Genomic DNA, 27,662 nt, shown 5'->3' with positions numbered 1-27,662 from the left:
ATGCTTGCACCTGGTACAAATTTAGGACGTGTCTGTAGGGAGGTCAACGTCGACTGGCCAAGTATCAAGTTCTGTCCAGCATAATCAAGATTGCGGTGGCCTCTTCCTGCGAGTATGGCTGTTTGGGACCCTTGCCTTTAACTAAAGCAGCTCTGCCAGTGGGCAGGTCTGACTATATACTTGGCAGGTGGGTTTGGGGTTCCCACTGTCCTTCATAGCCTTCTACAAATTGAGTGTTTACAATTTTAGCTCTGATACTTTTTGCTTCTTTAAGGTATGCGTCTAGTATTTAAGGCTCACAGAAAATACCTGTCACTGTTGACCTATGTGACCCAAGTCTCATCTGTGGCGTCTAGATCATCGCTGGTGTTCGTAGATCATCGCTGGTGTTCGGTCAACACCACTTGGCTTGTGAATGAATGAACGCATCAGGAGCCATTGGGGTTCCTGGGTGGTACACATCGTTACGGTGTTTGTCTGGGAACCTGCAGGTCAATGATTTGAGTCCAACAGAGATATCTTGGAAGCAAAGCCTAGCAATATCCCTTCTAAAAATCAACCATTGGAAAGTCTGTGGAGCTCAGCTCCATGCTGACACACGTATGGTCCCCATGGACGGGGGTACCTCATTTGCTACATATGTAGGGTCCCCAGGAATGGGAGTAGCAGTTTTTTGGGGGGTGGGGGGAATTTCTGTTTTGTTTTAAATTTAGTAAGAGCTACATGAGAATGACGGAATTCCTGTGTCTCAGATCACCCTTGGAACCTCATGTTTCGCTCCCTTCCTTGCAGGACCCGGGTCAAGCTGGAAAGCCTGGAAGACGCGTACATCCTGCGTGGAGACGATGACTCCCTTTCCGACAAGCACGGCTGCCCGGCTTACGTGAGCCCGGAGATCTTGAACACCAGCGGCAGCTACTCGGGCAAAGCCGCCGATGTGTGGAGCCTGGGAGTGATGCTGTATACCATGTTGGTGGGGCGGTACCCGTTTCATGACATTGAACCCAGTTCCCTCTTCAGCAAGATCCGGCGTGGCCAATTCAACATTCCAGAGACCCTGTCCCCCAAGGCCAAGTGCCTCATCCGTAGCATCCTGCGGCGGGAGCCCTCGGAGCGGCTGACCTCGCAGGAAATTCTGGACCATCCTTGGTTTTCTACAGATTTTAGCGTCTCGAATTCAGGATACGGTGCTAAGGAAGTATCTGACCAGCTGGTGCCGGATGTCAACATGGAGGAGAACTTGGACCCCTTCTTTAACTGAGCTCCCGCCCCACAGAGAGACTAGGTATTTCCCAGGTACCAGGAGCGCGAGAGGGAGTTCTTCCAGGGAACACACACCGCCCGCTTGGTAGCAAGAAAGACATTCACACTCACACGTTTCTTGTTTCAAAGAAGGAAAACCTTCAAGGAGCAGACAAAACATGCAGCATGGGGGCACGAGGCCCGGGATGCAGTTGGGATCTGGGGTGAGGTCTCATGGGTGGCATTTAAGCAACAGGGGCCACTATGGGGCTACTCTGCCCTTCCAGGGTCCAGGAGTCCACCCCTGCCAGTTGGGCGCTTCCGCCTACCCTAGTTCCTCTTCTGTTCAAAACTAGTTGTAGATCCTGACAGGCCCGAGTCTCTGCCTCAGACACACATCTTGGCATCGCACTGTTAGCGTTCAACTTCTTGTCATGATTCAGGGCAGGTACAATTGGCCAAGGATATTTTTTTTCCTCCTTTTTAAACCAAGCCAACCACCGATCTGATCATTCGTGGGGTTCACTTCAAAATAATTCGGTGCACACAGACTGACAAAGCAACCTGGGTGCTAAACTAAAAGAAAACAAAACAAAAGTCCAGTTTGTGTCTCTCTTAATGGCTCGCTTCAAATCAGTTCTTCTAAATAAACTATTTCATATCCTGGTCAGGAAATAACATGTTAATGCTTTGCTCCCTGAAGGGGAAAAAAAAGAAAGAATGAAAATCTGTCCTTTGACAAACTATTCTGTTCTGTGTCAATTGGTTTGTGGCAGGAAGCTATTAGAAGCCAAACTTCCAGATGCATTACCGCTATCTTCGTTTAAAGTAGAGTGGGGTGCGGGGGAGGGGAGGAGAAGAAGAAAGAAAAAAAAGAGAAATTCAACTCCTTCGTTACTTCGTCTCTCTCTCTCTCCAGAATGGTGAGGTTTGAATTACAGCCATTCCTCCTTGCCCAGATGATCATAGTGGCCTGAGATAACAGTGTGCTCTTAGATCCATCGGCTTTTGCCACATGCCAATCTACTCAACGTTTCGTCCTTGTTTGATTGGATGCTAGTGAAACAAAGCAGGTTGTCCCACATAAAATACAGGGCAGCTATTTTGATGTTTGTTTATTTTCTTTTGTTCTGGGGAAGATGAACCGTTAGCTTGGAAGACCCTCTGGTTTGAAACACACGCTCAATAGACAGTGGGAAGGCATCATAAGCTGACAGCTAGGCGTAGATAAGTAAGAACAGCAGCTCTCTGTCCCAATACGCACCTTTGTATTTTCAAGAACTCTTCTATTTATTAAGGAAAATGTCACATTGTGATGTATTAAGCCAGTACTTCAATTACGGGTTGACTTGGGATGACATGTTACATGCTGTAGTTAACATTTATAATTTTTTTTTCTTGTTTGAGTATTTCTGTCCCCGAAATAACCTTTCATTTGGCTTTTCTAGATAGCTTGATTTGATTTCGAGTGGCAAATATTTTTTTTATTACTGCTTTTCTATTGCTGTATGATACAGAAACCTTTCGGCATAAGTATTTGTGTTTCCAGTACCTCAGTTGTTTGGATTTTACTGCTTGTATATGTTTTGTGAAATGGTCATGTTTTGGGTAGGTAATACGTGGACTCTAGTATGTAAATGTTACTTGAATCTGTGCTTAATTCTAGTGTGTGGCATGTATGTGCAGACCCTTGGATGCTTCACACCTGCTCTGCAGGACCCATGTTGTTCACGTTCCCATGAGGGTGGCTTGACCCTTCATCATCAGGAGACAAGGCGGCCGTGGATTTGGCCTTGGTTCTGTTTTGATCATGGAAGCTATAAAGGAGAGAGGTGTTTTGCTTTTTTTTTTCTTCTTCTTCTTCTTCTTTTTTTTTTTTACCATTCTGAAGATGGTGCTCTGCCAAGAACGACCTTATCCTCACACCCCTCTCCCCTGTTTTTTTAGCCTATGTTGTAGGAGGAAAGATTGGTGATATGCATGGTGGGGATCTATGGCCTCTGGTGCTTTGTCATGCATTTGGTTTAATGTTTTTGTCCTAATCTCTTCAATAAATAAAATCGTGCGTATTTAACTAAAGACCCGGGGTTTGGGAAAATGGTTATTTTCTCACAACTGGTTGTGTCTCGCCTATCCCCACCACAACCAAGAACCAATATCTCTCAGGTTCTCTGCATTCTTTCAGAGAATGGTGAACCACTGTTACTACGATGAACACACACACACACACACACACACACACACACACCACAAGCTGTCTTTCCTTACTTAAAGGTCTATGGCCATGAACTGAGGAATACTGTCTCCCTGAATAGGAGCCCTGGCGTCTGCTGAGATGGGCTGCTCGCTGCACTGGCAGCAGCTCTGAGGGAGAACACAGATTTCCAGGCCCGGAGACGAAGGAACAGTCTTACCCTGTCGTGTAGGGCCACTGGGAGTCAGACTCGACTCATTGGCAGTGGGTTGTGTCTCCAGGAACGAATCCTTCCAAACAACTTTGTTCTTGTTCATTGACATCTGACTCCCGCGACCCCCTTCACAACAGAAGATGAGTTGTGGATGAGAGCATTGTTACTGAAAGGCTTTTCAAAGACTGTCATTCAGAAACAGATGCTCAGCCTCCCTCCATCATCCATCTGAGCCTGGAAACTTCACCGGGCCTGTTCCATACCAGCAGCACGCAGACCAAGCCTCACTGACAGACCCGTGGCTGTGCGCGAGGTGCCCCACACGCTTTTTCCATGTCAAAGCCCAGACGCCCTCAGAAGTGGACCAACAGCTCTGTTTCAGCCAGGCTGATCTACAAGGTATGTGCTGGGTGGGCTAAAATCCACAAGGTCAGCCATTCAAAACCACCAGCCGCCCCTTGGGAGAACAAGATGAGACTGTCTACTCCCATGAAGAGTTACAGTGTCGGAAACCCAGAGTCCCTTCCACCCTGTCCTGTAGGGTTGCTATGAGTCAGCATTGACTCAGTGGTGGTGAGTTTGGTTTGGGGGCGGGTGCACGTGCATGGAGTACTGGTGGCACAGAGGCCAGGTGCCCACCCACCTGCCACTTATGGGGGAGAGAGATGTGGCCGTCTGCTTAACAGACAGCCTTCAGTTTATGACACCCAATGAAGCATTTCTGCTCAGTCCTATCGGAGCGCAATGACTTGCCTTCAACTTGAGGGCAATCACACCTGGAGCTCAAGTAATGCAGCCTTTCTACCTGGATGGCTGGACGCCGAAGGAAGAGCATCTGCACCGCTTGGGGGAGAGCTCCAAGGAAAGCACCCAGCTCCTAGTAACTCATCTCCTAGCAACCTTTCTCTCGATCCCAGACCCACAGAAGCTCCGCCTGAGATGGGCTAGACCCATGTCTCTCACCACCCTCCCCACGCCCCCCCACCCCACGCCTCCCCAGTATCATTGGTAGTTGAGGTCACAAAGAAGGAGAAACATAGAGGAGCCCTGCTAGCTACAGGGTTAAGCATTGGGCTAATCCCCTGTGAATCCAGGAGCCTCTCCTCGGGAGAAAGATGACGCTTTCTAAAGAGTTGTCAGCTTGTAAACCCATAAGGACAATTCTAACCTGCCCTCCAGCATCCTTTTGAGTCCAAATGGACTCCATGGAGGAGTGAGTTTGGTTTTTGCTTAGGAATTGAGCGAACATAGGATTCCATGGGAGCCCATAGGCTAGGCACCTTGTCCAGTGAGAGGAGGTGTCCTGGGCCGGTGGGCACCCCGGTCAAGGTCCAGAGAGCTCAGTGGCCTAGGTAATAAATGAGAAAGCAGAAGCATGCCAGGCTGTTACCCAAGGGGACAGTATTAGTACCCAGCTAAGAATGGAGCTCATCGAAGTCTTCTGAAAGAGTAAAACTTGTCGTGTGTTGGAGGACATGGCTGAGGATCTTTTATCGCCTCTCGGACCAGTCATAAATTCACAAAATGCTTACGATTTAAAGACATATTCTTAGATCCACAGTACCTGGCCTAGTGGTTACCAATAAGGCAGTGCTCAGGTCTCTGCACCAAAAGAAGAAACAAACAAGCACGGAAACCTCAGGGGCATGGAGTCAATTGCAACTTAGTTGCTCTGTAAAACAAGGTAGAATACCCCTTGGGTTTCCAAGACGAAGTCTACAAAGCAGAAAGGCTCAGCTTCCTGGTGGTTTGGAACTGCTCCCGGTGTGAGTAACAGGCCACTGTGTAACCACTATGAATTTCGAGACTGTACCTCTTTGTGGGAGTCGAAAGACCCATGGTTTTGAACTGCAGACCTTGTGGTTAACAGCCCACTCTGTAACCACAGTGCCACCAGAACTCCATAGGTAGATGGCAAAGCTTAAACCTCTCTGCCATCCGAGTCAATCCTGGCTCATAGCAAACCTGTAGGACCACAGTGGGGTTTTCTGAGACTACATCTACAGAAGCAGAGAGCTTTCCTCATCTTTCTCCTGGTGGTTTTAAACTGCCAGCCTTATGGTTAGCAACCTAAAGTATAAACCTCTGAGCCACCAGGGTTCAGGTGCAGGTGAGGTGCTCAGTCAATAGCTATTAATGGATGTACAGTAAGTGCCAGGAAGGGCCTATCCCGTTATCTGCTGCCGAGTTTCTTCCCAACCCCAGTTTTCCACTCTGCACATGATTGGAAAATAGCCGTTGTTAGCAGCAGGGCCTACCAGTGGCTTTTGCTGGGGAGCACATTGGCTGATCCAATTTATTTGCTCTTTCACTGCCTGTGATTAAGCAGAAATGGGCCAGTTGCCTAATGAGTGCCTGTTTGAATTGTGTTCTATCAAACCTTCAAATGCGGCTGCTGGGGGAAGAGAGTTGTTGGCACACATATCCACAGCCTTTACATAATGAGCTTCCACCTTGGTGGGAACCCAGAATCAGCAGGCCCCCGCCTTCCTTTCTGCTGAAACATTTAACCAATAAAAAAATAATAAAAACATTGATTCTATCATCTCTTTAGGTATTGATACTTCATCTCCTTTCTATTCTGAATGTGGACCAGGGAAAGGGCCTAGGCCAGTTGGAGAGAGGGCCAGGTGTGTCGGGCTAACAGAACCCACTCTTGATGCTTACTCAGTTTCATATGAGCCATGACCAGGCAAATTACTTAACTTTTTATAACCACGGTCAAGTAGAATTATGAGAGCAGACTGAATTCACTTGCTGCCCTTCAGTTCAGGTTCCAATTACTGTGAGAGAGCAGACCTGCCCACAGGGTTTTCCAAGGTGATAAATCTCTACGGAAGCTGACTGCCACCTATTTCTCCCATGCAGTGGCTGGATTTAAACCACTGACCTCTTGGTTAGCAGGCAAGCTTGTGGACCACGGTGCCAGTAGAGATCCTAGACTGAATTAAGACATGTTAGTTTGGAATGGTTCCCAGTTACTATGATGAGTTAAATGTTTGTTGTGGTTCTAGAAGCATCAGAAAATGATGAAGAGAGAACTCTGTGAGCCCCCCCCCCCCGCCATCAGCCTCAATCAAAGCACCTCTGCTTTTATCAGACATATATATAATCATATATGTATATATATCAATCAAAGCACCTCCACTTTTATCAGATATATATATATATATATATATATATATATATATATATATATATATATATATATATATATATAGTTCTAGTGCCAGTGTATAAGGAGGAGAGTAAAGGTCCTGCTGTTATATACCTATGAAAACCCAACCTCTATATTTTATGAGATCCAGGGAGGGAAACGGGCATCGCTAAATCACAAAGCAATGACAGAGTCTGAACTCAATGATCCAGGTGGGCAAGTCTTCGTTAAGTGGGACAACCCACCACAAAGTTCAGAGGTTCTTATTAACCCAATTCGCACTGTTATCCTGGGCCCTTCCACTGTAGCCCTCTTTCCTGCCCCAGCTCATGTCCTCTTCAGTAAGTAGCTCTGCGACCAAGAGTTGATGGGTATTAGTTGATAATCTTCACATATTATGAATTACAAGTGTATGTTTTTAAGTAGCTGAACAAATGTATCCTAATTCATCAACTGTGGCCTTTTGATACCCCTGTGCATATAAGTCTGGATTGTCATCTAGTAAACCCATAGCAAACAAAAAATTCAAACTGAGCAGGATGCTGTGGAGTTGATTCTAACTCATGCCAACCAGGTACTTCAGAATATAGCCGTGATCTGTCCCATCGATGTGCAAAGGCAGATTTCCCACATGTAGACCCCTGGACCTTTCTTCTGACTTTGTGGTTAGGAGACCAATGCACAATTCACCATGCCACTAGGGGTCCTGGTGGACTTGAGCCACGAGTTTCGACTGTTGGCATTACTCAGAGACTCCACAGCTGACAATGCCAAGAAGTAACACAACTTGGAGTTGGACTCCTCCCCTGAGCACTCTGTACCCGCATGCCCAGGTGGATTTGTGCTAGCATGGCAGAACCTCTGTGAAACTGAGACAGAGGGACAAAAGCACAGGAACCAGCATTTCCTATTTAGTCTGTAGGTAAGCCTTTCAGAGGAGCCCCACGCTTCGGAGGTGAGTACATTGAGCCCCGAGAGATGAAGTCTGATAAGTGATTTCATCTCACTGGGCAATGTGGGATCCTCAACTGAACTGCGGTTTCTGAATTGGTTTGTTCCTGCTTGGACACCCCCGCAAACATATGAGTGGGTAGCCCCAAAATCGAGATTTTTTCCCCAAAGCCATGTTTTCACTATTATTATACACTTAATACATTTGTCAAGTCTGCAATTCCATTTTTTGGGAACATTTTTCAAACTCATCTGTTGGGATGACTGACAGCACCTCCCTCATTTTTTTCTTCACCTCTTCTACATCAACAAATTGCTGTCTTTTAATGTCCCTCTTCATTCAAGGAAGCAAAAAGAAGTCCCAGGGAGCGAAGTCAGGTGAGTAAGGTGCGTGGGGCAAGAGAGGCATGCTGGTATATTTTTTGCCCAAAACTGGCACACTGAGACGGCTGCCTGAGCAGGCGCACAGCCATGGTGGCAAAACAATTCCTCCATTTACCACAAATCAGGTCTTTTTTGTTGCACATGATCTTTTCAGAACGTCTAAATAGACAGCTTGATGAATAGTCTGACCTGGTGGAATGAACTTACAAATGTACTATCCCCCTCACATGAAGAAAAAAAAAAAAAGAGCATCGTCTTGATCTTTGATTTCAGTTGACAAGCTGTTTTTGGGTGGGGTGAGGTGACAATGGTGTTTTCCACTGGCTTGATAGATGGTTCCCTTTGGAGTCCAAAGAATAGCACCGTGTCTTGTCACCAGTAATGACCTCGGGGGGAAAATGTCTGGGTCATTTTGGAGCTGTTCTTTCAAAGCATGGCATATTTCCACTCGATGCTCTTTCCCCTGGTCAGTCAGAGCCCAAGGCACACATTCCCAAATCTTCTGTAAAATTTGCTGAACTGAGCCTCAAGATAGTCCAGATAACTTCCCCATTTCTTCATTGGTCTCTCATTTCTCTTCAAGCGCAAGTTCACAATTTTTTGTCAACATTTATATCCTTTTGGAAAGTTGGCAGATGTCCAGCACAAGGTGTGAGTGTTACATAATCTGTTGTCAATTTGAGAGGATTCAGAGGGAAGGGGGCGAATCTAGACTGTCAGTCAGGTCATAGCTTGATAACCTCGAATGGAGGTGCTAGGGATAATAGCTCATTGAAGGTGCGACACAAGCTCAGTTCCTGCAAAACACTGCGGTTGACAAGCCACACGGGAGACAGACAGATGGAAGCCAGAACCTCAGAGCTGGAGAAGACACATGGGGAACCCTGCCAGCACTGAGATACTTACAATACCACTGGATCCACAAGACTTCCCACCCCCTGGCCTGTGATTGTCCTGCACTCGGCATCATTGCATGTATTTCGTGAGCCTGAAGAGGAATTTATAGATTGATATAGGGATAGACTAACACCAGACTTATGGCCTTGATCTGAACTGGGCTGCGGTGTTCTCTCAATATTCAGTTGCTTTTGTATATAAAGCTCTTATACACATGTGAGTGTCTATGAATTTTTTTCTCTAGTCTACCCAGACTAACACTCAAGGTTTGTTATCAACTGAAATTTCACTTCTTTTTAAAACAAGAAAGCGATTCCTACACTATTTTATTCCATAGCACTGTCATCGTAAACTATGTTCAATACCACAGCAGTTTCTGTGGCATTTCCCCCAAGCAGGGAACAGAATTCTGTAGTTGCACGCTGTTTTCTGAAATCAGCCTTCACAAAAAATGAGGTTTGAGTAAAAGCATTACGAAAAAATTCACTGCGACCAGAGAGAACCTTTCCAGGTGATACCACCGGGTGCACTAACTCAGAGCAAGTTGCTTGATACTCACCTAGCTCAGCAGGGAATATATGTGCTAGGAAAGCTCTACCTAGCAGAGATATTTTCTTTTTTGGGGGGGATGGGGGAGGCGGTACTCCCTTGTACTGGATCAGAATCTACATGTTAACACGATGTAAAGGCAATCCATGTAGCTCACCAAGGGATTCGTAGCTGTCCTCAGGATTCGCGTGTAACTATGAATCAGCTAGGGTTCAATTCTAATTCACTAAATCTAGGGTTAAAATGGGAGTTCTTAGCTAGATGTCAAACCTGCATACACCTGCCTAAAGCCCTGATTTTGACCTGGCTTCACATGCTCCCAAACGCTTCCACTCTGCCAAGGACAAGCGCAGGTGTCTCTGAGGACACAGATGGAAATGCTGAAACCCTGGAACCATCAGCACAGCCTCCTCTTGCCGTCTCTTTCAGAGAATACTTTCTGCAGGCAAGGAACTAGAGGTCTGAGAACATCCCAACCCAAGGTTTTCCCATTTCCCCGAACATAATCTTCCTTCAAGCAGACTCGAACAGAAGCAATTGTACACCTAAATTTTCTTCCCCTCCAAATGAGACACTGCATGACTCACACTCTCAAAGCTTTAAAGAACGAGCATCTGAAAATAAAGCAAAGAAAATGCAGCTCAGAATTAGAAGATCCGGGTTCAGTTTCCACCACTTATTGTCTGTGTGATCGCTGACAAGTCCTGAGATGCAGCTTTTACAGCAGTGAGGCTACTCGTGAGCTAAGGGCCCAGGCAAACCTGGGGCCACCAGAGGCTGAAGCGTAGATAGGAAAGGCCCCGGAGAAAGGCGCCTGGGACCTTCAGACAAAGCTTTCCCAGCTCTACTGTCTCAGACCTTCACCCAGAGCTTCAAACAGGTTCCCTCCAGTGGTTCCACCGAGAATTTGCATTTTCACCTGCAGGTAAACTGCATCAGAACCTACATATTCATGAAAGTTCCAGGTGACTCATATCCATCCCCCCAGGTGAATGTTAGGTGTACTTGGAATGAGTTGTACAACCCTGGTCAACAGGTCTAGTGCTTCTGTGGTGATAAAAAAAGACCAGGGAGCACTCTGTGAAAGTCAAATAACACCATTGCTTGAGTATTCAGCCAGACGCCATGGGAAGAGTAAGCTTCCGTGTTTTCTCCTCGGATATTATATGTGGCAAGTGATTCTGATAAGTAAGACCAAAGACCCTTCTCTTCCCATTTGGAGATTCAACTCCTGGTGTGTTAGTCCAGGGAGACTAGAGAAAAAAATTCATGAACACGCATATGTGTATAAGAGAGTTTTATGTGAAGGGTAATTGGACCTTAAGAAAGTATCCCAACCCAGTCCAGTCCAAGTCCATAGTCTGATATTAGCCCATATGTCTGATACCAATCTATAGAGTCCTCTTCAGACTCATGAAATACATGCAATGTTGGCAAATTCAGGAGAATCACAGGCCAGTGGGTAGAAAGTCTTTGGATTCAGTGGTGGTGTAAGCATCTCAGCATTGGCAGGGGTCTCCACATGGCTTCTTCAGCACCCAGGGCTGCATCAGGGTAGGTCCATGTGGCTTCTCCTTAGGGATGTCTTGCAGAAAGTGAGCAGAGAGTCTCTCCCACATCCAATGAGGAAAAAACCAAATTTCCCAGAATTCTCAGGAGAAAGCCTTGCCCACACAGAAGCCTTATTGGCTAAGACCCGATTGATAAACTCCATCCCTTCACTCCTAATCCTCTCAAGTCCCAAATTGACACCAGATTACGTAACTACCACACCTGGTAAACCTCACATTGCTGGATATGTGTCATATCCAGAAGGCTGCTGAGCACAAGTGAACCCATTTCTACTATGCAAATGCATGACCTACTCCTGGCCTCTGGCACAGTACCATCCTGTCCTCTGCCTCTCACCTTCCCTTGGGACTAGGTGTGACTCTGCCTCTAATTAATACTGACTACTTTTACATCGTGCATGTAGGTATGTGTGGTCATGATGTTGTCTATTGGTCCAGCACGTGCACCTTGGCTTTATTTATATTGAGGCGTGATCCACACTGGAAGCTGTACCCTTTGATCTTCATCACTAAGCGCTTCAAGTGCTCTTTGCTTTTAGCAAGCAAGGTGCAGCCACCCTCCATCCCTGACACTGTGTTCTTCATATAGTCCAGCTGCTTGGGTTCTTGCCCAGCATACAGATTGAATAGGTATGGTGAAAGGGTACAACTATGGCACCCACCTTCCTCATGTTAACCCCTTCAGTATGTGTTTGTTCTGCTAGAGCAGTGGTTCTCAACCTGTGGGTCGAGACCCCTTTGGAGTTCAAGCAACCCTTTCTCAGGGGTCGCCTAAGACCATCAGAAAACACATACTTCCGATGGTCTTAGGAACCAAGACACCGCTCCTTTATCCGTCTCCAGGCGGGTCTGCCCACATGCAGACACGCCCACATATGAGCACCCGGAGTGAAGACTGTTCCCCATTCTACACCATGTTTCAAGAAAAATTTCATTTATTTGTAATTAGAAATAAATATTTCACAATATATAATGACATATTGTTTCCGTGATTAATCACTATGCTTTAATTATGTTCAATTTGTAACAATGAAAATACAGCCTCCATATCAGATATTTACATGATGACTCATAACCAGCAAAATTACAGTTGTGAAGCAGCAATGAAAGTAATTTTATGGTTGGGAGTCACCCCACCATGAGGAACTGTATTAAAGGGTCATGGCATTAGGAAAGTTGAGAACCACTGTGGTAGAGCAACTGCCTCTAAGTCTATGTACGGTTTCCACATGAGTACGATGAAGTGTTGTGGAACTCCTGTTCTTTTCAATGTTATCTATAGTTTGTCATAGTGCGTGCATTCAAATGCTTTTGCATAGAAAATTAAATACAGGTACCTCTTTCTGGTGTTTCTGGTTTAAGCCAAGATCTGACATAGGTAATGATATCTCTCTTTCTGTATCCTTTACTGAATCCAGCTTGAATTCTCAGCTCCCTGTCGATGTGCTGTCACAACCTGAACTACCTTCAGCAGACTTTTACTTGCATGTGATATTGATAATAATCAAAACACTCCAAAAACAAAGAACCCAAAAACAAGCAAAATGCCTCCTATCCAGTCAATCACAACTCATAGTGATCCTATAGGACAGGATAGAATGCCTCTGTCCAGTTCCTAGACTATAACTTGTTACAAGAGTAGAAAGCCTCATTTTTCTCCTTCTGAGTGCCTGGTGGTTTTGAACCACTGATGTTGAGGTTAGCAGCCCGGTGAGAAACCATTACATCACCAGGGCTTCTGATGTGAATAATATTGTTCTATAATTTTTGCATAGTGTTCAGCCACCTTTCTTTGTTATAGGCACAAATACAGATCTCTTCCAGGCAGCTGGCTTCTGAATTTCTAATTTCACAGACAAGTGAGCACTTCAAGTGTTGCACTGGTCTGCTAAAACCCTTCAACTGCCGTTCCTTCAACCACCGGAGCCTCGTCCGGCTGAGCCTCCTGTGCTGCTTGAACGTCTTCCTTCAGTGCCAGCTCTTGATCATCCTCAATCTCTTGAGATGGTTGAACATCCACCAATTCTTTTTGGTGCAATGACTCTGTGTTCTTTCTATGGTTTGTTTGTTTGTTTTGCTTCCTGCATTAAAATGTTTCCCACAGAATTCTTTTATATTACAACTCAAGGCTTGACTTTCCTTCCTTCAGTTCCTGCAGCTTGACAAATGCGGAGCATGTCCCCCCTTAGAGTGTTCTAACTCCAAATGCTTGCACATTTCGTCATAATATGTTATTTTCTTGAGCTGCGCTTTGACATTTTTCTGCTCGGCTCTTGTAATTCAACACTTTGAAAGCAGTGGGTTTAGACTGCTATGGGGTGGCACTAATGACTACCATCTACCTGAAGAGCCCCGGTGGTGCAGTGGGCTATGAGTTGTGTCCCTCACCACGAGATCAGCAGCCTGAAACCACCAGCAACTCTGGAAGTGAAAAATGAGGCAGTCTGAGCTCATCAGACCTGTATCTTTGGAAACCCGAAGAGCATTTCTGCTCCGTCCTAAAGGGTCAGTATGACTTAGAATTGACTTGATGGCAGTAGGTTTTTTTCCTTGCCTTTGAACTTGAGGGTGCAGTATTGTTTTGGGTCTGCTTTCTTGGCTAGGGAAAGTATGGGTAGGCCTTCCCGACTAGGCTAGTTCTTTGCTCTGTAAGTTAAGGGCCTAAGGTGTGTTAGTCTGGGTAGACTAGACAAACAAATTCATAGACACACATATGTATATAGGAAAGAGGCTTATATATTCTTATATATAAGAATTGAATTTTGACCAAACATCCCAGTCCAGTCCAGACCAAGTTCATAAGTCTGATATTATTCCATATGTCCAATAACAATCTATAAAGTCCTCTTTGGACTCTTGAAACACATGCAATGGTGCCAAATGCAGGAAGATCCTAGGTCAGTGGGTGGTGAGTCTTCTGGATCCAGTGGCAAAGTAAGCATCTCAGAGCTGGCAGGGGTCTCTATGTGCCTGCTTTGGTTCCAGAGGTCTGGTTGCACCAGGGTAGGTCCATGTGGCTTCCCCAACTCCCGGGGTGTAGTGCCATGGGTCTTGTCAGTAGAGCGTCTCCACAGGAGTGAGCAGAGAGAGGAGTGTCTCCTGCCTCCAAGGAGGAACACTAGGAATTCCCAGAATTCTCAGGAGAAGACCATGTCTACACAGAAACCTCATTGGCTATATTCTGATTGACAGTCTACACTCCACACCTACACTCTTAATTCTCAAATTGACATCAGATTATGTAACTATCACATAAGGTAAGGGTTATTACAACTGCTAAGGATGTCAAACCCAATTATTCACTTAATGGGGAATGGGGAAATGCCTCTCAGGCAAGTCTGCAGATCCAGTAAACACAAGATGAGCTGGGATTTTGCAAGGGCTCTTTTTATCACATTATACCCCTCCCCCATGTCCCCAAACTAATATGGACCCATGAAGACACTGTTTCCAAGTGACTCCTCTCTTGTGCCTAATGGTCCTTGAATTCTCTGGGCATTGTAGTTTCCTGAGTACACAGTCGCCTAAGTAAACGGATGTAGTTCCCCCGGGGAAAGAACTGGGGAATCATTACAGTATATGGTTTTAAAACTAATGCCCTGCACCTGAAAAGTTGCTGAACTGCAGTAGCCGAGCCAAAGGGAATGACATTGAAAGGACTACCTTCCAGCCTCCTGCTCTGCATTCTTACTTTCCTTCAAACACCCTGTGAGCTTTACAGTAATTGCAGTCTCTTGATTTAGGGTGATAATTGCCAAGACCTACCTCTCTTGCTTCTAGGCATCATCATCCCTCTTGATGTTTGCAAATCATCTCTATAACCACCTCTTCACCTCAGCCGTGACCCTCAGAAAAGAGCCACCATGGAATTTCTTATTAATGCTTGTTCCCCTATCACCAGTATGCTCCTAATGGCCTTGGTGAAACCTTTGAGCCATTGTGAAACAATCCTTGATAGATTTTCTGTCCTCGTGTGGATGCATCCACAACCTCCTGCCCACTTCCCTGAGGCTTTAAGACTCTTCATCGGTGTGGCAGGATGCTCCAGGCATTGCAGCTTAGCTCAGTTTGGGGCCTGGCTTCAGGCGGAACTACTTGAAGAGCATCTTTGTACCACACTGTGGCATGCTGGCTAGGATGATGCATGAGCCTCCTTCAAAGAGTTTGTAAAGAAATGGAATGTTTCCATGACCTCTTTGAAACACCCTCTGATTAGTTCTTTATGCTTGCTGTAAGAAACAAACACAGGGACAAGGGAACAACAAGTGATCCAAATTGGTGGTGAGAGGGTTAATATTAAGGTAGCAGAAGCACATTGGGTCTCCACTCAAGTATTCCCTCAATGAAAGAATACTTTCTTCTATTAAATTGGCATTCTATGATGCTCACCTTCCCGACACAACCGCTGAAGACAAAGGGGGTGAATAAGTAAATGTGGTGAAGAAAGCTGATGGTACCCAGCTATCAAAAGATTTAGCATCTGGGGTCTTAAAGGCTTGAGGATAAACAAGCAGCCATCTAACTCAGAAGCAACAAAGCCCACCAGCCAGTGTGATCACAAGTTCTCAAAGGGATCAGGTATCAGGCATCACCAGAACAAAAAATCTTACCATAGAGAATGGGGGGGGGGCGCATATGGAATGGAGACACAAAGTCCATTTGTAAGCTACTGGTGATTCTCTTGCAGAGGGGTCTCTGGGAGGAGACAAGCCGGACAGGGTGCGATGTAGCAACGATGAAACATACAGCTTTCCTGTAGCTCCTAAATGCTTCTCCTGCCCCCCCCCCACTATCATAATCCGAATTCTACCTTGCAAGTCTGGCTAGACCAGAGGGTGTACACTGGTACAGAGAGGAACTGGAAACACAGGGAATTCAGGGCAGATGATCCCTTCAGAACCAGTGTTGTGAGTGGCGGAACTGGAAACACAGGGAATTCAGGGCAGATGATCCCTTCAGAACCAGTGTTGTGAGTGGCGATACTGGGAGCATAGAAGGAGAGTGGGTTGGAAAGGGGAGACCGATTAAAAGGATCTACATGTGACCTCCTCCTTGGGGAACGGACAACAGAAAAGTGGGTGAAGGGAGACGTCAGACAGGGCAAGATATGACAAAATAATTTATAAATTATCAAGGGTTCATGAGGGATGGGGGAGTAGGGAGGGAGGGAAAAAAAGAGGACCCGATGCCAGGGGCTTAAGTGGAAAGCAAATGCTTTGAGAATGATGAGGGCAATGAATGTATAAAAGTGCATTACACAATTGATATATGTATGGACTGTGATAAGAGTTGTATGAACCCCTAATAAAACGATTTAGAAAAAAAAGAAATGATCACATACTGAGTGGCCTAAAATAATACAGACTTAGAATGTTATGGTTAAACTGATTAAAAGTTCATTATCGGTCCCATTGACTTCACATCAAAAGGTGAACAGAGCCACAAGCCGGCCTTAGGCCCTAGGGGACCCAGCCTTCCCTTGTCTCTTCCAGTTCTCCAGAGAGTGCCTGCGGGCCTTGACTCCCCCCTCTCCCCCTCAGCTCAGCCTCTCTGTTTCCGTCACCACATCTCCTTTAGGGACTCTTCCTTTCCCTTTTTTTTTTTTTTAAATTTCAAGGGTTCTTGTGATTCTATTGACCTACCTGGATCATATAATCTCCATATCTTAAGGTCTGCTGATTAGCAAACCGTAATGCCAATAGTATTTTAACTCCCCTTTACCAGGTAAGCTAACATGGCCACAGGTCCCAGTAATGAGGAGCTGGACATCTTCAGAAGTCACTATCCTGCCTAGTAGAATACCCCACGTGAGTATTCTCAAGAAAATGACCTCTCCCATCCATTTTAAAAAATCATTTTATTAGGGGCCCATACAACTCTTATCACAATCTTAATAGAGAGTGGAAGGCGGCGTTGTCAAACTGCGAGGGTTCAGAGGAGTCTGAAAAGTCAGCATTTTGGAGGGGATGCAACCAGATGTGCCTGGGACCCAGGTTTCCCCAATCAGGGAGAACCTTGGCCCAAGAGACCTGTCTTCCCTAAGCATTTAATTGCCTTCGAAGTATTTAATCTTGATTTTTGTGTTCTCACTAAATAAGACAACAGCTTCTGTGTAACCCACAAAAGAAGCCCAGGGGTCTCACACTCAGTTTTCAATCATTTGTTAACATCCCTCAACTTTTCATTACCCCTGTGCACTGCAAAGCAGTTCCATTTTCTTCATAGACACTGGTTTCCATGTTGTCAAACTTCTCGATTCAATGCACGGCCAGGCCATGTACCTTTATAAGAACTTCCTGCTAAAGTTAACACTCGTGCAGTTTTGGTATTTGGGTCACCACTTTGTCACATGGACTATCTGTGCCTCCCACGCACTACCTGGCAAGGGGCCCTCATTGCTAGCTGCTGGTGATTTATGCCAGCTCCCAAACTTTCATCTTATCACTTGTGGGGTACCAGCCTCCACAATTGGACAGGTCCAAGGGTGGCTGTGAAATTGAGGGGTAAAACTAAAGAGACATCGGACAACAGAAAGCATGTAATTGCTCACCTTTGGGATGACCATGATTTCAGTAGCCAGGTCCACAGAGAGTGAGAACATATTTCCAATCACAGTTTATATATACTTTGGGGATGTTCAAGTCCCCCTAATTACAGGTAACCACACGTGAAACAGGAAGGGGCTCTATAATAGGCATATGTGTGATAGGAAGGGGACGAGCTAGGGGTGGGCATGCAATAGGACGGGGAGGTGCTAAGGGCATACATGTGACAAGATGGGTGGACCTTAGATTCAAGATGGCAGCCTAAACTTGAGCTTCCTTGAGTGGGTTTGATCTTGTCTTTGGGCTCTCCTTCAAGGGAATAATCCACTATCCTTTTCAACCAGAAGTGAGCCCCACCTAGTGTGGGACAGACAATAGTGTCTGATTGCACTAAATAAGTGGTTCTCAACTCTCCTAATGCTGCGACCCTTTAATATAATTCCTTGTGTTGTGGTGACCCCCAACCATAAAATTATTTTCATTGCTACCTCATAACTATAATTTTGTTACTTATGAATCCTAATGTGAATATCTGATATGTAGGATGTATTTTCATTGTTACAAATTGAACATAATTAAAGCATAGTGATTAATCACAAAACAACATGTAATTATATATTGTGAAATATTTATTTCTAATTACAAATCAATGAAATTTTGTCTTGAAGCATGGTGTAGCATGGGTAACAGTCTTCACACTGGGTACTCATATGTGGGCACACTGGGTACCCATATGTGGACACCAAGGAGCGGTGTCTCGGTTCTTTTTTTTTTAAGTCATTTTATTAGGGGCTCATACAACTCTTATCATAATCCATACATACATCAATTGTGTAAAGCACATTTTACATTCATTGCCCTCATCATTCTCAAAACATTTGCTCTCCACCTAAGCCCCTGGCATCAGTTCCTCATTTTTTCCACTCCCTCCCTACTCCCCCCTCCTTCATGAACCCTTGATAATTTACAAATTATTATTTTGTCATATCTTGCCCTGTCTGGCGTCTCCCTTCACCCAATTTTCTGCTGTCCGTCCCCGAGGGAGGAGGTTATAAGTAGATTTTTGTTATCGGTTCCCCCTTTCCAACCCACCCTCCCTCCACCTTCCCAGTATTGCTATTCCCACCACTGGTCCTGAAGGAATCATCTGACCTGGAGTCCTGTCCTTCCAGTTCCTATCTGTACCAGTGTACATCCTCTGGTCTACCCAGATTTGTAAAGTAGAATTGGGATCATGATAGTGGGTGGGGGGAGGAAGTATTTAGGAACTAGAGGAAAGTTGTATGTTTTATCATTGTTACATCACAAGCAGACTGGCTCATCTCCTCCCTGAGACCCTTCTGTAAGGGGATTTCCAGTGGCCTACAAATGGGCTTTGGGTACTCCACTCTGCACGCCCCCTCATTCACAATGATATGATTTTTTGTTCTGATGATGCCTGATACCTGATCCCTTTGACACCTTGTGGTCACACAGACTGGTGTGCTTCTTCCATGTGGTCTTTGTTGCTTCTGAGCTAGATGGCTGTTTGTTTACCTTCAAGCCTTTAAGACCCGAGATGCTATATCTTTTGATAGCCAGGCTCTATCAACTTTCTTCACCACATTTTCTTATTCACCCACTTTGTCTTCAGCGATTGTGTCAGGAAGGTGAGCATCATAGAATGCCAATTTAATAGAAGAAAGTGTTCTTGCATTAAGGGAGTACTTGAGTGGAGGTCCAATGTCCATCTTCTACCTTAATACTAAACCTATAAATATATGCACATAGATCTATTTCCCCATCCTCATAAATAAATATATTTACATATGAACATGCCTTTATTTAGATCTCTATAAATACCCTTTGTCTCCTAGCTCCTTCCTCTATTTCCTTTCATTTTCCTCTTGTACCACTACCATGCTCAGTCTTCATTTGGGTTTCAGTAATTCCTCTTGGTTACATTACCCTTGATCATGCCCTACCTGGCCTCCTACACCCTCCTCACCACTGTTTTGGATCCCTTGTCCCTGGGTTTGTTAACACCACTTCCTTTCCCCCCACCTCCCCCTCTCCCATGTCCCCCCAGAACTGTCGGTCCCATTGTTTTCTCCTCCAGATTGTTAATCCAGCCTATCTTATTTAGACAGACCTGCAGAGATAATAACACGCACAAAAACAAGACAGAACAAAACCAAGCAGCAACAACAAACCAATTACAACAAAACAAAACACAAGAAAGAAAAGCTTGTAGTTAGTTCAAGGACTGTTTGTTGGCCTTTAGGAGTGTTTTCCAGTCTAGTATCTTGGGGCACCATGCCCTGGCCCCAAAGTCCACGTTCAGCATTCCCTGGGGACCTCACTGCTTCATTCCCTTGCTGTTCTGTTGCACACCCTTAGTGTTTTGCCTCGGTGTGGTGGGATCAGATCGGGCACAATTCCCACACTGTGTCTCCAGTGTTGTCCCCTGTAGGGCTATGGGTCATTGAGGGATGTCGTGTCTCAAAGTGGGGCTTGCCATGTGGTCCTCTCTGTGGACTGGCTGCTCTGAGTGGGAACATGGTCCTCAAGGCCTGTTGGGCCAGGATGTGCTCCACTCTCTCCTCCTCCCCCTTCATCTGCTCCCGTGTGCTCTGATCAGATATGTTTTTCTCCCAGAGCTGCAGATTCAGTGCCATCATTTGAAATAAATTCTTCTGGGGGGAGGGTCAGGTGCCCATGAGTGTCTCGGTTCCTAAGACCCTCAGAAATAACCCTGTGAAAGGGTCTTTTGACTACCAAAGGGTTGTGATCCTCAGGTGAAGAACCGCTGCTCTAGATGACTGATAACTCTCAGACAGATAGCCTTTAAGCAGCTGACCTCCAAGTGGCTAGTCAGTGACCATGAGTTAGCAAGTGGTGTACCTGAGGCATGGCATAAAATATGGGGGACAACCTGGGGAAAAAATCTATCTGCATCCCACAATCTCTGCTTTCTGGAAGGAACCAAGTTCTGGTCATCATTAAGTCAGTCAGGTCTTCCCAAGGCAGAAGCTCTGGTAAGTTGGAATTCTGGGGAGGGGGATACTTGTGACAAGAAATTGGAGGAAGAAGCATTGAGCCACATGTGACAGCAGACCTTAGTGCAGTGCTGATACAATGTCGACTGGCCCTCCAGGAAGCACCTTACCAAGCATCGTCCATGTGAGACTGCTCCTTGCTGCATCACTTCCCTTCATCTTTAACTGGGTCCTCCCTCAGAAAAGTTTGGATTTACCTCAAATCGGAGATGCACCTGCAAAGTCAACCCCGGAGGCTGTCGACTAGCAGTACTCCCAGCATTATTTTATGCAGGGGGATCGGAGCAACACGTCCCAGGATTCACACAGCGTGTGCAGCTCATCTGAACAGACGACACTTTAGAAAATGTAACTTGAACCCTGAAAAGTTGGTTTCCCAATTGTAGGGAGTCCTGCTCACTGCATGAGACCCTTGTAAGGCGTGGTTCCTGCGGCCAAGGAGGAACTTGGAGCTGGCTAGGGAGATCTGAGATTAGGGCATTGCGTTTTCAGGCTCAAGGTGATTGCCAGGTCATTCCTCATTAAAAACTAATAATAATAAATACAACTTCAAAGGGAAGTACACATCCTTCCTGGAACAACCCAGCCCAGAGGAAGGAGAAACAATGGGGTTACATCCTTAGGCTAGCTTTTCCTTTTATGGGACGGAAGTAGATCTTTGGGGCTTGGCAGGGATTTGAGTCTCTGGATTAGTTGCTGAAGCATACATTTGGGCTCTTAGAGGAAGGTAGAAAGACAGCCTGAGGCAGACTTCTGGAGAAGCTTCTGGAAAGAAAGCATCTGCCTCACGAGTAGTGCTGATATATATATCTTCTCCTGTCTTTTCTTCTCCCACAGTATTCCCTGGTAAGTAGGGAGAGCACAGGAGGACAGGGGCCCTGGGAGTCTAGTTCTCAGATCCTTTACTGGGACTCTGCTCAGGAGCAAGGTTTATATCTCTGGAGTTCTAGTATGATGTTCCTGTAAGTGAAACAGACTAAGAGTGTGAAAGGAAGTTAAAATGATAAAATCCTAATTAATTAAAAAAATCACTTACCTTAAGTCACCCACATTCCTTACATGGTGCACCTTTGCCTACATATTTTGCATAGGGATGGCGTGTCATTCAAGATGTTTCCAGAGACAATCAGTAAGAATCAATCAGTAAAGATCTAAACATATACATTCTAGGCCAAATCATTACACAATGATATGAAAATCATAGAATCCTTATTAAACAAAAATATCAAAATGTGAAAAGGCTGTTTCTCAACATAAGCACCTTCTATGTCTATATGCTTTGGAAGGCATTGTTTTCACTCTTTAAACCTTTCCTCAAATAATTCTGTGCTCTGGGATTTATATTATGTCAAAATGACAGTTAGCCTTTGTGAGGGTCTCAAAATATGTTTCTTTTAAATGTTTGTTGAGAATAGGAAACAAAACATAGTCTGAAGGGGCAAGAGTGGGGCTGTTGGGCAGAGATGGTAAGGTTTCCTAACAAAATGATAACAGACCAATCCGGCCACCTTTGAAGACTGAGCATGGGCATTGTCATGAGGAATAATGGTAATTCCTCACTGTAATTTTCCTGCCTTTTCTTCACCGCTGCAGTTTTTAACTTTCTTAAAAGCTTTTCATATAGGTCCACCTAGATAAGATAGGCTGGACAAACAATGTGAGAAGAAAATAACAGGTCCAATGGTCCTGGAGGGACATGAGAGTGTGGGAGGTAGGGGAAGGGAGGAGGTGTTGGCTAACCCAGGGACAAGGGAACAATGAATGGTTCAAAACCAGTGGAGGGAGGGGATGGTAGGGGATGGTAGGGAGTGACCAAGGGCAAGGTAACTGAGAGGAATTACTGAAACCAGAATGAAGGCTGAATATGATAGTGGGACAGGAGGAAAGTGTAAGGAAATAGAGGAAAGGAGTAGGAGGCAAAGGGCATACATAGAAGCCCAAATACAGACATGTACACGTGTAAATATATTTATGATTATGGGGGAAATAAACCTATGTGCATATATTTATAGGTTCAGGAGGACGGTAGCAGGTGGACATTGGGCCTCCTCACATGCACTCCCTCAATGCAATAGCACCTTGCTCAGTTAAACGGTCAGTTGATGATACCCACCTTCCTGACATGATCGCTGAAGACAGACATGTGCATAAGCAAATGTGGTGAAGAAAGCTGATGGTGCCCGGCTATCGAAAAGATATAGCATCTGGGGTCTTAAAGGCTTGAAGGCAAACAAGCGGCCATCTAGCTCAGAAGCAACAAAGCCCACAGAGAAGAAGCGCACAAGCCTAAGTGAACACGAGGTGTTGAAGGGATCAGATAGCAGACACCAAAGGACAAAAACCATCATTGTGTGATCACTTTCCCCGCATAAATGCTGAAGATGAATGTGTGTGTAAGTAAGTGTGGTGAAGAAGGCTGATGGTGCCCTGCTTTTGAGAGATATAGTCTCTGGGGCTTTAAAGGCTTGAAAGTAAACAAGCAGCCATCTAGCCCAGAAGCAACAAAGCCCACATGGAAGCTGCACACCAACATGTGTGATCATGAAGGGTCAAGGGGACCAGGTTTCAAGCAACAAAGCGGGGGGTGGGGGCGGAATCATATCATCGTGAATGAGGAGAGTGCATGATGGGGACCCAATACCCATCTGCAGACAACTGGACATCCCTTGCAGAGGGGTAGTGGGGAGGAGATGAGTCACTCACGGTTCAGTGTAGCAATAATGAAACTCACAACCCTCCTCTAGTTCTTAAACGCTTCCCCACAACAATCATGATCCCAATTCTACCTTGCAAACCTGGTTAGACCAGAGGATGCACAGCAGTGCAGATGGGAGCTGGAAACACAGGGAATCCAGGACAGATGAACCCCTCAGGACCAGCGGTGAGAGTGGCGATACCGGGAGGTAAGGGGAGGTAGAAAGGGGGAACCTATCACAAGGATGGGCAGCAGAAAGGTGGGTGAAGGGAGACGCTGGGCAGTGTAAGATAAGATAAAATAATAATTTATAAATTATTAAGGGTTCATGAGGGAGAGGGGAGCGGGGTGGGGGGGAAGGTAAATAAGTGGATTCCAGGAACTTAAGCAGAAGACGAATTTTGAGGATGATGAGGGCAACGAATGTATAAGGGTGCTTTACTCAATGGATGTATGTACATGATTGTGATAAGAATTGTATGTGCCCCAATAAAATTATTTAAAGGAAAAAAAACCCCAAAATTAATAAATAAAGTTTTTTTAAAAAAGTTTTTCACAATAAGCCCCATGGTTGTTTTGTGTCCTTCAAGAAATTCTGTCCAAATTATCCCTTTTGGCATCACAAGAAAACATTCACCATATCCTTCAGGATTGCGCTCTCTGCCTTGAATATAATTGACCCAACAGTTCCTGATGGAAGCCACTGTTTGCAGTGACCATTTTCAAGGCTCCCTAATGAGAATGAATTGTTGAGTTGTTCTGTACCCATCCACTGATCACAGAGACATATTTAAACATGTCTCGTTTGGAACAAACAGGTGTGTATTGGGATCTTAGTTTAAAATGCATTAAAAGGGGCAAAAATGGTAAGATGTTAAAATTTAACCTCACACTATCTGTAGTAGTCCAACTTTCCAATGTGCACTGTTGGACGACAAGACAGGCTCTTGACAGCCCTGGCCAGTGGTCCAAGGGAGTTCCATGGGGTCTTCATCCACACCAGGACTCTGCACATGGCTTTTGGTCATTTACGGTCATCCCTAGTCTTCTGCAAACCCAGTGCTCAGAGCCTAAGCTCTAATTCAATTCCTTTCTGTTATCTTGGATTTGATTACTTCCAATCCTTGGATCACATGAGCTGGGGTGCTCCCTCTGTGTGATGAACTTAGCTGATTTCTCACTTAGATGGTTCACTGTTTTAAGACAAGGCTTTGTGAGCCCAGATGCCATTCTTTCGGCTAGCCAGGCCCGGCTTAATTCTTCACCAGACCTTGCTGTCACACTCAGATCATCAGTGATCACTTTATGAGAAAAGGACCACATCACAAGTACTCGTCTGTCTTAGTTTAGGTTATGTTTCAGTCTATTCATACATCTAATATCTATATCTATATCTACATCATACATCTATATACACACACACACACACACAGACAGACATCCCTGGACCATTTTAAAGGCAGTCTCTTCAGAAACAATATAAGTAATCTACAGGGGACATGTGGTAATTCTATCATTCTATCCTTCATCTAGCCAATGGTCTAGAATTAAAAAAAACTGATGAGAAAAGGAAAATATACACATATAACTCACCACCGTCAAATGAATTCTGACTCAGAAACTCTCCAGAATAGGGTCGAACTGTCCCTGTGGGTTTCTGAGACTGACATTCTTGAAAGGGGGTAAAAAAAAAAAAATCTTGTCTTTCTCCAGAGGAGCAACTGTTGGTTTTGAACTACGGACGTTATGGTTAGCAGCTGAATGCATAATCTGTTACACTATCAGGGCCGCTTCATATATGGGGAAGTTTATTGAACTAAAAGGCATAGAATGTCCACTTCTACAGTTTAAAGACTTAAGTGACTGAATTCTGCTTAAGGAAATAATGTGGGTTAGTTACAAGGCAACCATTTGCTAAAGCTCATTGAGTACAGTCAAGCTGTGCCTACAGAATAAAACAATTGACTACTGCCACCGTGCCACGGGTGTTGAGATCATTGGGCTTTAGTTCAAATCTCTGGCCTTCAAGACTACTCAACAAACGACAACTTAAGATCAAGATTTTTTTTTTACATGTCTTCATTCTGAAGGTAAACTCTTGCCTTAGTAAATGAGTATTACCATCACCCCCATTTCTAAGGCATCTACTGAGTGTATTTCTTCTAATGATTTTATATATATGTGAAATTCATCCATGCAACTATGAAGACTAACAAGTCTGGAGTCTTAGGGGAGTCAGACTGGCCAGAAACCTTCAGGAAGCAGTTGATATTTTAGATGGCAAAGAAACTTAAGAACCACCTGGTTTGATCCCTGATTTCTATGGATGAGGGCACTGAAGATAAGGGAGGGAAAGAAAGGCAGTGGCTCTTCTCAGACCATCATCGTTCAAGACAACTCTGAATCCCTGTTTTCCAGAAAGACATGCTCGGAGTACCACATGGCCCGGCATCTGCTGCACCTCAGAACGTTGACCTCCAAGAGGGAAAGGCACAGTTCAATCCATCTCTAGATTGCTAGCCGCCCACACAGGTTGTGGCACAGATACCACACCTGCTCCATGTGTGTGGATAAATGTCATTGCCACAGATACCATGCTCACTACACATGTGTGGATGAATGACAAGAAACTGGCGGCGTTCATGGGAGCAAGTCAGAGACATAAGTCCGATAGAGTTACTGAGTGCAGAGGAGTCTGACAAGCATCTCCCAGCAGACAAGGACATGCCAAGGAAGGCGGGACACTCAGGCAAGAGGAAGCAAGTAGCAAACTGGTGAATTACGGAATGTACCCTTTCTCAAAATTACCAGCAATTTTCGTCATCACACAGAGTGTGCTCTTTAACATACTGCATCTAGCTGCCAGCGGGACTAGCGTGCAAATCTGGAAACATTAAAGCAAACCATGGTCGGACTGTCTCAATTCTGCATTCCAGTCAAGGATGCAGGTCCTAGGAATGGAGTTAGGTGAGCAGGGAGGGAGCATGTTCTATTCACTATTGATCATTCACAGCAGACGGACTCCGTAGCTGACGAGGAACAATTACGTGTGGAAGGAAAGGACACTAGGTGTATCCGATTGTCCAATCTCCATACAGCCCAAGCACCTTGTTGGCCTTTATCTGGATGTCATTAGGCAGAATGATCGGAGTTCATCCCAGCGTAGACAAGATTCTTCCAGCAATTTTCATCATGTCATACACACCAGTGTGTCTTCTGCCGAGATTGGTGAAGTCATGCACTGGGATGTGAAATATGAAGTCCGGTTCACACCAGGAGGCTGTTTCCACCAGGGCTCCGCTGAAGAAACGTGACAGTCTCTGTTGCTTACCTGCCTACTTTGAGGTTCTGATATTTCCCCCCAAGAATTTTCCCACAGCTCACTTTCATCAATGAGGTAGCTTATATTAAACTGTATGCATAATTGAAATCGATATCTTTCATTTTCCAAAGATAAATATGTTGCATCATCAAGTGTACTGTTTTTAAAAATCACGCTTGCGTCATCTACTCCAAAGGAGGTTTGGATTGCAGCCGGGTGAGCTTCCCCCAGTCTCACCTCATCAAATGTCCTGCGTGGACCCCCGGCTCAGGGGCCTCAATGGCTTCCGCAGCAACTCCAGGGTCCCTTCCCAGCCACAGGCCCTGGATAATGTTGGGGAAGATCATGGTTTTATTTGTTTATTTGCTTTTCTACCATTTACCTTATTTTTGTTATTGTTGTCGAGAATGTACACAGTAGAGCGTACACCAATTCAGTCATTTCTACTTGTGCAACGGCGTGACAATAATTACCTGAAAATAGTTCATGCGTCTCATAAAATTATGAGAGTTTTAAGACATTCATGTAGTTGCCGACCATGGTGTGGAATGAAGCAGGGGGCTGGGGGGAGGGGGAGCAAAATGAACAGTGGGATTTTAGAGTCCTGGAGCTGTTGGTTCTTCCTATTTTGACCCAATTAAATATCATGTTGCCATGGTGACATAAAAACCCTCTTTATTGGGACTTAGGTGGAGGTTTGTAGAACAGAGCATCAGTTTTGCATTCAACAGCTTATACACATTCTGTTTCAACTCATCCCTTGCAGTCCCCTCCACATGCCATCACTTACCCACTTCCCCCTGCGGGTCCTATTTCCGGTCCCACTTCTCTCCTCATGCTTCTCAACTTTGTCCTCGGGTGCATGGCGCCCCATTGATGTTAAACACTTGATTAGTCTAGCCA

The 27,662-nt window shown here is 45.1% G+C and overlaps 1 protein-coding gene across 1 annotated transcript in view; it reads left to right on the top strand.

The window, feature by feature from the left end:
• Positions 1–3,321, top strand: part of TRIB2 (tribbles pseudokinase 2) — a 30,622-nt gene extending 27,301 nt beyond the window's left edge. The window contains exon 3 of the mRNA XM_075557093.1: positions 793–3,321. Within this exon, the coding sequence (XP_075413208.1) occupies positions 793–1,261 (469 nt within the window). The 3' untranslated portion in view covers positions 1,262–3,321. The remainder of the gene's footprint in view (positions 1–792) is intronic.
• The last annotated feature ends 24,341 nt before the right edge of the window (positions 3,322–27,662 follow it).

Source organism: Tenrec ecaudatus, chromosome 8 (assembly GCF_050624435.1).
Source record: "Tenrec ecaudatus isolate mTenEca1 chromosome 8, mTenEca1.hap1, whole genome shotgun sequence".
Taxonomy (NCBI): Eukaryota; Metazoa; Chordata; class Mammalia; order Afrosoricida; family Tenrecidae; genus Tenrec; species Tenrec ecaudatus.
This window is presented reverse-complemented; position numbering and strand designations above follow the sequence as displayed.